The 13,962-nt window shown below is 34.3% G+C and overlaps 2 protein-coding genes and 1 long non-coding RNA gene across 3 annotated transcripts; 1 reads left to right on the plus strand and 2 right to left on the minus strand.

Annotated features, from left to right (window-relative positions):
* Positions 1–1,339: 1,339 nt before the first annotated feature.
* On the minus strand, positions 1,340–3,328 carry LOC138906566 (uncharacterized). Its single transcript, XM_070195646.1, has 4 exons — positions 3,194–3,328; positions 1,958–2,407; positions 1,625–1,840; positions 1,340–1,468 (listed from the first exon to the last, which is right to left on the minus strand). Exons 1-4 carry the CDS (start codon positions 3,326–3,328, stop codon positions 1,340–1,342), a joined length of 930 nt encoding a protein of 309 aa, XP_070051747.1.
* A 3,501-nt stretch (positions 3,329–6,829) lies between these two features.
* Positions 6,830–8,095, minus strand: LOC104119007 (uncharacterized). The gene is made up of 3 exons (XR_011410725.1): positions 7,881–8,095; positions 7,414–7,566; positions 6,830–7,145 (listed from the first exon to the last, which is right to left on the minus strand). It is a non-coding gene; the product is annotated as an uncharacterized lncRNA (long non-coding RNA).
* Positions 8,096–12,796: 4,701 nt separating this feature from the next.
* LOC104119008 (21 kDa protein-like) lies at positions 12,797–13,417 on the plus strand. Its single transcript, XM_009630396.4, has one exon. The coding sequence runs from the start codon at positions 12,797–12,799 to the stop codon at positions 13,415–13,417; it is 621 nt and encodes a 206-aa protein (XP_009628691.1).
* Positions 13,418–13,962: the final 545 nt, after the last annotated feature.

Below are 13,962 nucleotides of genomic sequence, written 5' to 3' on the forward strand. Positions count from 1 at the left end.
TTAGAGAAATCCTTTATAAATCACCTGTAGAAACCGGCGTGCCCAAGGAAATTTCTTACTGCCTTGACCAAAGTGGGTGATGGCAACTTCTCAATCATGTCAACCTTAGCATGGTCGACCCCAATACCCTTACTTGACACTCGATGTCCCAACACTATACCTTCTTGTACCATAAAATGGCACTTCTCCCAGTTCAGCACTAAATTTGTCTCCATACACCTTTTCAACACTCTTCTTAAATTGTGAAGACAGTCTTCGAATGAATCCCCTACCACCGAGAAATCATCCATAAAGATGTCTATAATATCTTCAACCATATCAGTGAAAATGGCTAACATACATCTCTGAAAGGTGGTCGGTGCATTGCATAGGCCAAACGGCATCCTCCGAAAGGCAAAGATGCCATACGGACAAGTAAATGACGTTTTCTCTCTATCCTCAGGGGCTATTGAAATCTGATTGTACCCCCATCCAAAAAGCAGAAGTGAGATCTCCCTGCCAATCTATCCAACATTTGGTCAATGAATGGCAGGGGAAAATGGTCTTTCCGGGTGGCCGTGTTCAGTTTTCTATAATCCGTGCAAATTCGCCAACCCGTGACTGTACGAGTTGAGATCAACTCATTATTCTCATTTTGCACTACAGTCATTCCACCCTTCTTTGGCACACACTGAATTGGGCTGACCCAGTTACTATCAGAGATGGGGAAGATGATTCCCGCATCTAACCACTTGATCACTTCTTTCTTCACCACTTATTTCATGTTAGGGTTCAGCCTTCTTTGATGTTCTCTGGAAGATTTGTGCCCATCTTCCAGTAGAATCTTATGCATACAAAATGTCGGGTTGTTCCCTTTAATATCTGCAATGGTCTAGCCAATTGCAGTATTGCATTCCATTAACACCTGCAAAAGTTGTTCTGCCTGCACATCTAACAAATTGGATGAGATAATAACAGGTAAAGTGGATTTAGGTCCCAAGAAGGCTTACCTGAGGTGAGACGGTAATGGTTTTAGCTCCAACTGTGGTGGCTCCTCAATTTATGGCTTAGCTGGAGGTGTTTTTCTTTCTTCTAAGTGTAAGGGCTCGAATTCGAGCTCTCTTTTCCAGTACCCTTGCCCTTCAAGGACCAAAACCCACTCCGCCAAGTCCTCACCATACATTTCTTCTAAGTTCATGAGGCAGGGTGCTAGAGGGTCTTTTGCATTCAGAGTCTCATCTTACTCCTCCAAAATCACATCCACAACCTCTATCAGTGAGCAGTTAGAAAAATCACTGGGTCGCCGCATAGATTTCTGCACATTGAACGTTATCTCTTCATCGTTCAGTCTTATATGTAGCTACCCAGATTCACAATCAATTAGAGCTCTCCCAGTGGCCAAGAATGGCCTTCCCAAAATTATGGGAATTTTCTCATCAACCCGGTAGTCCAGAATGACAAAATCTGCCGGAAACACAAGCTTTCCAACCTACACCAGCACATCATCAAGTATACCTGAGGGCCTCTTCACTGTTCGGTCGGCTAGCTGTAGTAACATGGGTGTGTGTCTTGCTCTTCCAATGCCTAACCTTTTATAAATAGCCAAGGGCATCAGGTTTATGCTCGCCCCCAAATCACAAAGTGCCTTAGCAAAAGCATAGTTGCCTATTGTGCAAGGGATTGTGAAACTCCCTGGGTTAGACAGCTTCTCAGCTATGGGTCTCATCATAACCGCGCTACATGTCCGAGTCAGTGTAACTGTGGCCAAGTCTTGAAAGTAGAACTTATGAGACATCAAGTCCTTTATCATTTTAGCATAACCAGACATTTCCTTCAAGGCGTCAATCAATGGAATATTCACCTAGATTTGCTTCAACATCTCCATGAATTTCTTATACTGCTCATCTTTCTAATATTTGGCCAATCTCTGGGGGAAGGGTGTTGGAGGCCGCTTCTTTCCTGTGATTTGAGTTTGAACCTGCTCGGGCTCTGTTTCTACTGCCTTCTCTTTCACTAGCTCAATTTCCTTCACAACCACTTTTTCTTTGCTAGATTCAGCTGGTGCATGTTGTACCGTCACCTCTGCTAATCCTGTTGAATCATCTACCTCAATTGGTACTGGCACACGTGTTTCAGTTGGTCGGCTTTCGCGAGCAATTTCTTGCTCTAGATGAAGATCTCTACCATTTCTTAAACTCACCGCCATAAGCTGCTTCGGGCCCTGCTCTTTTGGATTGACATGCGTGTCTGCTGGCAACGTCCCTTGAGGGCTATTATTCAGTGCCATGGACAACTGCCCTAATTGAATCTCAATGCCTTTTATCGCTGAGTCATGTGCTTCGACCTTCTCTTGCATTTTCCCATTGGACCCAATCAGTTGTTGCAGCATTCCTTTAATTTCGGAGAACCCATCATCTTGTTTCACTATCTGTTGTTGTTGAGGCTATTGATAAGCTAGTTGCTGATTTTGCTGATTGTAGCTATGGGTGTTCATAAAATCCCGAAAAATCGAACCAAACAGACTAAAAAAATCGATACTTTTTAGGTTTGGTTTGGTTTTAGTTTTAAATTTTAAAAACCGATCAAATTTGATTTGGTTTTGGTTTTAATAAAAAAATAACCGAAAAAACCCGAACCAAACCGACTATAAAAGTAGCTATATAAATTTATTATTACACCTATATATATGTATATTTTTATATAAAGTTTTTGAAATTTTATTGTACATATTAGTCATTTGTATTTTTAGTCTAGTTCTTTTCTATTATAATAATCTAATTCTTTGCCTTCTAGTTTGATTGGTAGTTTTATTTTTTTAAGTACAAGAATTTATTTCATGTTAAAAATAATTAATTTTTAATTGAGTACTTAAATTATTCATCACTATTTGAGTCAATTATCATCAATATATCTTGTTAAATGTTAGATTTCTCAAAGAGCAATTAGTTTAATAGTGTTACGTTGAAAATGTAGTCACCGAAATATGCGTTTGGTAGTGTATGTCTCATATTTAAGAAAAAACCGATCAATAACCGAAAAAACCAAAAAACTGACAAAAATCGAATCGATAAAAAACTAACTTAATTGGTTTGGTTTGGTTCCAATATTTAAAAAACTGACTTACTTGGTTTGGTTTCTTTTTAGGAAAAAACCAACCCAAACCGAACCATGAACACCCCTAATTGTAGCCATGCTGCCTTTGGTAAGGCATAACTTGACCATGTGGTCTCATAGCTCCAGGATTGTTACCATTATTATACTGTTGTTGTGCTGGTCTATACTGTTGATTCTGTTGCCTCCAATTCTGACCACCTTGTCGTTGTCCTCCATAGTTGGCCACATAGTTCATATTCTCCTGATAGTTCTGGTTTACACCTTCCGCACTCCACAAGCATACATATGGTTGGTTGATGCATGGTGTACATAAACCCCCATTAGTCGTATAAACTATGTGTACCTATTGCTTCTGGCCTGATTCATCAATCTTTTTGGTGAGGATACTCATTTGCATCATCAGAGTGGCCATATTTACAGCTATGGAGTTGTTTGGATCCAAAGCTATTGAGTGAATAACAAGAGTGATCGTAGGGTCTCTTGTCATCCATCCTGAGTTTTGAGCCATTTTATCGAGTAAAATCTTGCATTCTCTGAATGATTTGCTCAAAAATGCTCCTCCTGCTTAAGCATCAACATTGGCCTTCAAGCTGTTTGCCAATCCCATGTAGAACCTTTGCCCCAACATCTGATCTGGAATGCCATGATGAGGACACTTAACTGGAATACCTTTGAACCTCTCTCACGTTTCCTATAGTGTCTCTGTTGGTCTCTGCCTGAAGCTCAATATCTCGTCAACTTGTTTGGCAGTCTTATACTCTTATTAGGTGGGTAGAACTTGTTCAAAAATTGCTTGACTAATTCCTCCCAAGTAGTGATGGAATTTATGGGGAGTGAATTGAGCCAAGTCTGAGCCTCTCCCGTCACCGAGAATGGAAACAACAACAGCCTTATTGCTTCCGGTATCACATTTGATTGCCTTTGCATGACACATATCGAGAGAAAAATTTTCAGATGCTGCTGAGGATCTTCAATGTAAGACCCTGAGAACAGTCCCTTGTTCTGCAACAAATGTATCATGTTGTTCGTGATTTGGATTGACTCCGCTTGTATCTGAGGGACTGCAATTGTAGTTGCCAGATTTTCGGTGGTGGTTTGTGCCTAATCATACAGGGATGCTTCTGGTACAAGTGGCACCACACCCTGATTGTTTGGTTCATTCGCATTGTTTCTGTTGTTATTTGGATTTTCTATTCCGTCATCCATTTCTGATTCGATTTGTTCTATTGAATTCTGTTGTTGTTTGTCTTTCTTGTTCGCATGATTCAATGCCTTAAAAGCTTTCTCAGGATCTGATAATGCGTCGAACAATTCACCAGTTCTTGAGGAGTTTCTAGGCATGCACCTGTAACACCGAAGACTACAAATGTTAGAAATTCAATGTATTTAGTTTAAGATGAAAAAAATTGACTACACTAAGAATTCTAGCACTTCCTTTTGCTGCAATTAATAACACCGTTAAATTCCCCGGTAACGACGCTAAAATTTGATCACACCCAACTATGCCTTATAAAAAAGACTAAGCGGTCATTGCAAATATAATCCGGTTTACAAGTCCAGAGTCGAATCCCACAGGAAATTAACATACTAATCACAACTTTTAGTTCAGCAAGATGCCAAATAATCAACTTCCAACAAGATTGGATAATGACTTGAGTGTTTACTAACAATTAACAATGTAATTAAAAAGTTGTAAATTTTATTACTAACAAAGAAACTGTTGTAGACAAGATTAGGAATATCTAGAGTTACGATTTCCCCTCTTATCGGAATCCTCCCTGCTACGTCTGCTACAAATTCGCCTAGATACTCTCTACCAATCGTGAACACTTTAGGTGTCGTAATTCTCTTCCAAGTAAATATAACAATTTACTAAACGTATTCTTCCGAATTACGCTAGCTAGTACTAGTTTACCGCTCACTACAATCGCATCAAGATTTCGTTATTCCTAAACCCACCTTTAAACCCTCTGTATTGATCCCCCATATATGTTAGGAGTGATGTTGTTTAAAAACTACCTAAATATGTACCCTCTATCCAAGTAATACACACTAAATAGGTATAGCCGATTGATGGCCCTTCAATCAACAACAATAATCACGTAGTTGAACACGTAGAGAAAATTCAACGGTAAATTTATATTAAACGCAGCAAAGATTCATCCTCCAAGAGGTTCCATCAAATCCTAGAATAAAGAGTTTAACTACTCATAATTATTTTAACAATCACAACATAAGAATTCATCATCAATGATAAAAAAAAAAGGGAGAAAGAAAGATAAAAACGTGTTTCTGAATCTTCCGTCTTGCTCCTTGCCTGTTCTTGCCTTCAAAGTTCTTCAAAAATACCAAGATACCCTCTTTTTGGGAGAGTTGGGCTTCATATAGGTCAAGGACAATCGCCTCTGAAATTATAATTTTAGCCCTGGAATAATTTTTCTTGGAGGGACGTGCGCGGCCGCGCATCTGGCCGTGCACTTTGGCCAGTTTCTGCTGACTTGCGCGGCCCAGTGCACGGTCGGTGCGCGGCCGCGCACCTAGGAGATTTTTTGCACTCTTCTTTGTTCTTCTTTTTTTAAATGCGCTAACCTCCTTCGATCCTCGAACAAACTCCCAATTTACTCCATAAGCCTTTACTTGGCCTTCAACGCTCCATATTATCTCAAAATACTCCTTAACCTCATTGTAGCCCGAAATTGCTCCTACAAAGTATAAAAATACTCAATCAGAGCAATTTACTATCATTTAACGCTCAAACATCAGTGAAGTGCAGCCAATTTAGAGTGAAAATAGTGGCCAAACTACATAGTTATAGCCTACTATCAGACTGCTAAATGACATTTACTTTCTCAAACAACCTAATTTCTTCTTCTCCTTTACTATTAGTACTAGGGGTGTACATGAACCGGGTTGATTCGGTTTTTATCAAAACTAAATCAAACCAAATATATCGGGTTTTAAATCTATAGGTCAAATCAAACCAACAAAAGTCGAATTTTCCAATCTCGATTTTTCTCGGATTTTTTGGGTTTTTTGGGTTTTTTTCGATAAACTTATACTCCAAAATATTTCTTTAGTACCTTTCTTTTGAGCCTTTGCTCACTCCTGAAGAATGTTGCACAAGATCTTTAATGTTGTAGGCGTGCTTCTTTTTCTTCCAGTATTGAATGGACAATGATAAACTTTACCTGAAATCATTTCCTTGCCATAACCTTCCGTTTACTTTTTCTAACCATATACATAGATTATACATTCATTATACATAATTATACACATATAATATATAAATTATGCATATACTCTCCACTGGCTATTTTTAGTTTAAGAGATTAGGTAGACAACTATTTGGGTTAATTCTTCTTTAATCTTTGATACCAATTATCATCGTATTCTTCTATCTCTGATGAAATCTTTCAAAAAAGCCTAAGCCCAACAATAGAATAGGATAATCCTTCAAAACATGCAAATTGAATGTGTAAAATTATGCTGCGTACAAACATATACGAACGATTACTTCCAGAAAATTCAAGAAAAGATAGAAGTACCAAGAGATTTACTCATTCCTTTGAACCATTTGTTAAATTCTTACATCTTAAAGTTATACATAAATGCTTCCATCATCTTTAAAAAAAGATAGAAGTGCACCAGATATTTAATCAATCCTTACAACTTAAACCATTGGTGATAATATGTGAATGTGATCATCCATTTTGTGTTACAATCACAATACTAAAAAGGATTCAAGAGTCATAGAATTACCTGAAACATTTGTAAATAGTTACAACCAAGAGTCATAGACTGCTAAAAAGATAAACTGCAAATTATATTGCACTCTACATATGAATTATCACCAATATTTTAAGAGTAGACACTACGGCCAAGAGTCATAGAAAATAAACAAAAAGAGAATATATTAAACTCTAAGAAGTTGGACATTTTAATCCCGAGGAGCATATTCCAGAATGTTAGTAAAGGCATAATGACCCAAATTCCAATCTTTGGGAGATTCATTGCAGTTATATCCTTTTTCTTGGAATAAACTTTTGTAATACCTGAAACATTTATAAATAATCAAGTACTTTAGGCTCAACAGAAAGGTTATAGACAAAAGTAAAGAAACTAATAGAACCTCTTTTAATTGCCTTTAAGTAGTTAAGATTCCAAAAATAATCCTAGAAAAAATTATAGTTAACTATCCCTCTAATCAATCCTAAAAGGTGAGTGTGGATATTCTAAAATAAAAAAAACAATTAACATATTTAATATTAAGTAATACACAAAAATAACTATATTAATTACTAATCGAAGATAAATTATTACCTTCTTCAACTTGATCAATTTTCTAGACTTCTTCCAACATGTCTTCAAACTTGTATTCCTTGGAAGATGACCGTATCTATTGTTGAGTACAAATAAGAGCTTCTACTGTTTTTGATGATAAAGAACTCCGATAAGAATCAAGAACTCGATCACCTGTACTAAAAGCCGACTCAGATGCAACAATAGAAATAGGAATAGAAAGAACATCCTTTGCAATATTTGAAACTATTGGATATTTACTAGATGAAGCTTTCCACCATGCCAAGATATTAAAATTTCTGGTCTTCACCACATCATCCATCAAGTATATATCAAGATCAAAGCAAAAGTCTGTAATAAACAATAAAAAAAATAGAGGAACACAAACTACTTTATTTTCAATGCAATACAGAAGTTCTAGTTTTCTTTCTTTCCCACTTTCTTTCTTTCTAAGGTTGAAAAACAAATTAAAAGGTCACCGATAATACCTGAAATCAAGATGATAAACTTGTCTTAAATGGAGGCTGACAATGACGACTGGAACAAAGCTTGAACTTAACCTAAACAGAGATTGTCGATGACGACTTGAACAAACCTTGAATTTGAAGGCTGGTTGCTTTCATGAAATGAACTCACAACTAATGACATTAGGGATTTAGTCGTACAATTTATGACATTGAAAATTTAGAGTGTAATTTGCTTTGGGCTTGTGCTTATTTTGTTGTTCTACAGGAGTGGGCTACAATTTAACTCCAACCTATTATTAAATTGTTAATAAACAAAGATCTTGACAAATTTAAATAAATAAATAAATAAATATATATGTGTGTGTGTGTGTGTGTGTGTGTGTGTGTGTGTTGGGTTGGTTTTAATTTTTTTTAGTTAAAACCAAACCAAACTAAATAAGTTTTTTTTTCCAACACCAAATCAATCAAACCAAATCATAGTCGGGTTTTTTTTTCTCGGTTTGACTCGAATTATCGGGTTGGTGCGATTTGTCGGTTTTATTTGTACACCCCTAATTGGTGCTGCTTATGAATGTTAAAAATTGCCAAAGTTCCAAAACAATTCCCTGAACTCTTTATCCAAAAAGGCTTGCACGCAATTATTTTACCATTGACAATTAGGATCAAGAAGATCACCAAAGGCTCCACGAAAGCCATGATCTGCTTCTCACCACTCACTAGATTCTTCTCCATTATACAAACCAAAATAAATGAATCATCGTGGCACCTAGAAACTCCCAATAAATTTATTAATAAACTATTCCCAAATCAACCTTAAAATCGATGGTCATTTGCTTCTCCAATTCATTCAAAATATTGATCCGCCTTATTTTAACAACCTCATCTTTAAAGACTCAATTGTAGATTATATTCACCTCGTACTGTGATCTCTTCACAATCCTTTATATCTTCATACCGTGTCACACTTACCCACTAAATTGCCCATTTTCCCATATTTTTCATCTCCTTTTCTCTTTTAAAACCTCCATAAGTAACAAACTCAAGTAAAAACCCAATCAAAATTCTAATACTCCAAGATACAACTTCTCCTGAAATTCAAATAAACAATTTAGATGTAAATCTCATGATAAAAAAGATCGCAACTATAAGAAGTTGTAGAATACGATGCAACATTATGTGGTATAATTGATTGCTTAACAATTCTATTGTAAATTGGTAATTATTTATTTATAAATCAGTAGCAATTTTTCAAGCCTTCTTAACTCAACTTATTAAAGATTGATCCTATCTCTGTATATAATTTATTGATGGGTGAATAAAAGGAAGAAAGCAAACTATCATGCCACCCAAATCCATGGGTACCAAATTAGGAAAAACGAAGAATAAAAGGCACCAACTATTGTAGCGACCCTGAACAAAAGGCTAGTAACAAATGCACGCAATAACATATAAAGAGATAAGCGGATTTAGTAAAAGTACTAACTCAATGTGACAGAAATAGTGCTAGAGTTAGTAAGAGAGAAAAAGAAAAACACAAGCTAGAAGAACATGCTCACCAAAATATACATAGTTAATTGCAATTAGTCATTATGAGCGGTTAGGTAAGAAATGGTTCTTTTATTTTGTGATGACTTTTAGTTTTTTTTTATGGTCGGATGTCTCCAAAGAGACATGTCTTTTGGACTGTTAGCATAAATTGAAAATAAAAAGAATGAGTAAGGAAAATGTTAAAAAAAGGAGAAAAAAAAATAATTAGGTTCCTTGACCTATTAGAGACGCCAAGTCACCTTCTCTAGTCCCTCAATATTATTTATATATATATAGAGAGAGAGAGAGAGATTTTAAGGACATTTAAGATTGTTTCACTGTTGGCATCACAACCTTGCAAGCATTTATCTCAATAATACTTATGTGTTTTAGCAAATTCAGAGTTGGGAGACGGTTATGCTTAATCTTCTTGAGAGTACTGTTTAACTATGCTTATGAAGCGTTATGATTCGGAGTCATATTGAACATAATTACATGAATTAGAGATCAAAGAAGAAAAACTCAAAAGATGATACCTGATGTAATTTAGTATAGAGGCGGAATTCAAACCTAATAATTTTGGCTCAGTTGATACTATATATATATATGTTAAAAAATTTATTAAATAAATATTAAAATAGATTTTGAATACAATAAATCAAATAAATTGTGATAGAGTTCGAGCTCGAATCCATAATGTTAAATCTTGAATATACATATGCTGGAGTACTAATTTTAACAATTAGGAATGTTACTTAAGTTTGTAAATACTAAATAGCTCTAACAAGAATTAAGGTTTTGTCTTTACTATACCCAACCTTAACTCTCGGTTCCTGGAAGCTACCTGCACGTGTAAAACCAATTAAATTATGATTACGAATACTATGGTCTTCTAGTGGGATCTGTGCATATGCCACACGTTACACGAATCATGGTCAAATTCGAGCGCATGTGACATCACACCCTTCACATTTTCCCATCATATTTTGGGGAAAAAACATTTCAACCCAAATGTTTATTTACTAAGCTCTTTCTTTCTTAGAAAATCTTTCCGACAAAGAGAAAAAAATAGCCCTTTCTCTTTTGCTTGTTCATTTTCTCAGTATATTGACTTACCATATATTGATTTGAGTTCTGTAATTAGCTCCCATTCACTCCAACAAGCTTCTTCGGCATTTCACTTTCAGGGATTTTAGTTATTTCTTTTTCTTTTAAAAAATAAATAAATTATAATTGTGGTTTTTCTGGACGGACATTGAGATTCAACTGTTTCTAGTATATACTAGGAATAGTTGATGTGACGTTAGGATTAATCTATATGACAATATATATTGACCCTGTTATATAATGATGATAATTAACTGATACTAAACGATAATAACTTATCTACTTGAATTAGTTGAATTTTAAGAAAAAGGCCCCTTCTTCCAAGTAGTGTGTTTCTTCAATCGATAATCAAGAAGATTTCATAAGTAATTTGAAATTTCTTTAAAATCACCTAAAGAATCATAGGCTTCAATTGCAATTTACTAGTAGTATATATGATTACGTAAGTTACATTCATTAGTCTTTACTTTGTGTAATACTTAGGGATCTATCTATCTATATCTATATTATATTAAAAACACAAAAGCACTTAGCGAAATATCGTTTGCCTTTTTTACCCTTAAAAAATTGACTTTACACTAAATAAAATTATAATTTATGTTGCCTTCCTAATATTTAGGAATAAACATTCAATTGCCATTTATGCTAATTTTCCTAAAGTTAGCACTTTAAAATCGACTAAAATTTTATTTGTTAATCTTTCCTTATTAGATTGTATTACAATTTTATTTGCAATAGGAAGACATGATTTTAATACACTAAAGACTTGTGTTTCAAAAGGAAAAACAATACTAGCTTTTTACCACGTCTAATCTCTGTATCATTTGTAGGATTTCAAATTAAAACGCTAAAAAAAGAGAAGATTAATCAAGTACACTACTAAATTGATTAATTTCTATAATACAAAATAACTTACATATCTATCTATCTATCTATCTATCTATATTAAAAGCACGAAGGCCCTTAATGAAATATCGTTCGCCATTTTTACCATTTAAAATTAAACTTCACATTAGACAAAATCGTAATTTAGTTATTATCGCAATATATAGTACTTTAAAATCAACTAATTTGGTTATAAAATCTTTCTTGTGTTGAATTATGTAGGAAGTCCTAATATTTAGGACTTTAATATAAATATTAAAGGAAGCTCGGTGCACTAAACTCCCCATATGTGCGGGGTCCTTGTAAGGGCCGGACCACAAAGATCTATTATTTTTTACTTATATTGTTTGGGAGAAATAATAGTATCACATTGTCTTAACATAAATATTGTTTGGGAGATAACAATATTACATTGTCTTTTGCTTATATTTATTTACGCCAATTTCTATATGAAATATATTTGAACTTATAATTCTAAGGGGAGGATACTATATATTCTTACTATTAAATTAAGATGTATGTACTTAATTAACTATTTTTCTAATAATTAAATGTAATTTTTAAATATTATGCGAAAACATCAATGGAGAGAAAAAGATGTTATTCAATTCGAGTAAGAAGGAGTTTAAAAAAATATCTCTATTTTCTATATCATTGTAAAGGCACAAATCCCTAATGCAAAAATAAATAAATTATTTTTTTAATTTTTATTCAATAACTCAAATATATTATTTAATAATATTTACGTAATTTTTTAAAATTATATACTCATTAATATAGGTATACGCGCAAAGCGCGTGCCTAAGACTAGTCTTTATAATTACAGAATGCAATGCCCAAAAATCTCAGTATTTTGTTGGTCAACCAATCTCCAATAACCTTTTGATTAGAAGCCTATTAAAAATTAATGTATTGAAGCGCTACAGCCTACACATATCAAAAGCTCAAATTAAAATGTCCTGTAAATGTAAATAACTTGTAACTTTTGTACCTTAAAAAATGAAAATACAAATCATTGGTTTACCAAATTAAAGGAGAAAATAGGTGATTTAATAAGAGACACTCTTTTCTAACTTTTTCGGGGTCAAAGCAATCACACAATAATAAGTTACGTAATTACGAAATTGCTTGGACAAGAATTAAGGTTTGTGTTCACTAGACCTCCAACATCAGCACCTGGTTCTCGAATACTACTAATTAATCAATTCCAAAAATATGACTTAAAAGAGGAAAATTATTTAGTAAGAAGGAATGAGCGTACTAAACTTCTCATGATCATTCATGTGATAGCCCTTCTATATAAACCTTAGCACCCTCTTGACAATTTCCCATCAAAATAAACACAGCAAAAACCATTCTCTCTTCATCATACTCTAAAAAGCTTAAGCATTAATTCCTATTGTTATATTTCTCACAAAATGGCAAAACTTGTCTTTTCCCTTATTTTACTTCTCATCATCTCTACCTTTGTTGTTGAGGGTGCTATTGTGCCTACATTTATAGAGTCACAGTGTAGGCGCACTCGTTATCCAGATCTATGTGAGAGATCTCTAGCAAACCATGTAAATCCAACATCACAAGATCCACAAGATATAGCTCAAGTTGCTTTGAAAGTGAGCATAGTTAAGGCAGTATATACAAAAATCTACTTGAGAAAAGTGTCCAATGAACTCAAACAAAACAAGGCCGGGGAATATCAAGCAGTGGAAGATTGTTTAGATCAAATGTCCGATAGTGTTTTTCAGCTCACAAACTCATTCAAAGAGCTTCAACGTATGAAGAGTGCAGATGCAGAAGGAGATTTTGTATGGTGTCAGAGCAATGTTCAAACTTGGCTTAGTACAGTCTTGACTGATACATATATTTGCATGGATGGGTTTTCTGGTTATGGCATGGGTGGTAAGGTGATGGCTACAATTAAAGCTAGGGTTCTAAATGTTGCTCAAGTTACTAGCAATACTTTAGCTTTGTTTAATGGATTTGCAGCTTGGCATAAGGCTAATTCTAATGGTGGTAGCTATGGGAAAAATGAGCCTTAAAGAAGAATTACCACAGATTAATCTTCATGAGAGTACTGTTTTAGCTAGTTGTGATATGAAATTTAATTTATGTGTTGATGTTGTATACATAGCATATCTTTGTAAACATAAGTAAGATCATGAATTGTGCAAATGATATTTTGTATATGTATCATGTAAAAGAAAGGAAATAATTTTGATTGGTTAAGTGACAATCTTTTGCTAGAGGTCTTTAATCTTTATTTGCTTTCTTCAATTGTTCTCTTGTTCTCTGAGACATACTCTTGACACATGGTACATATGGTCCTAATCGAGCTAGGCTTTGCTTAGGCTGCATCAATCACGACCGATGCAAACACCTCTATGGTACATATGTGTCATGGTTGGATTACACAAAATTTTAAGTTTTTATTAAAGAATATTTTTGGACAAAAAGAGTATTAAGGAAAATAATATAAGAGAAATGTATATTTTTAGCCATTTTAAAAAATAATAGCCGATAATATATATATATATATATATATATATATATAAAATCTATATTTTTTGACTAGGGAATACAATTG

This window comes from Nicotiana tomentosiformis, chromosome 1 (assembly GCF_000390325.3).
Source record: "Nicotiana tomentosiformis chromosome 1, ASM39032v3, whole genome shotgun sequence".
Lineage (NCBI taxonomy): Eukaryota > Viridiplantae > Streptophyta > Magnoliopsida > Solanales > Solanaceae > Nicotiana > Nicotiana tomentosiformis.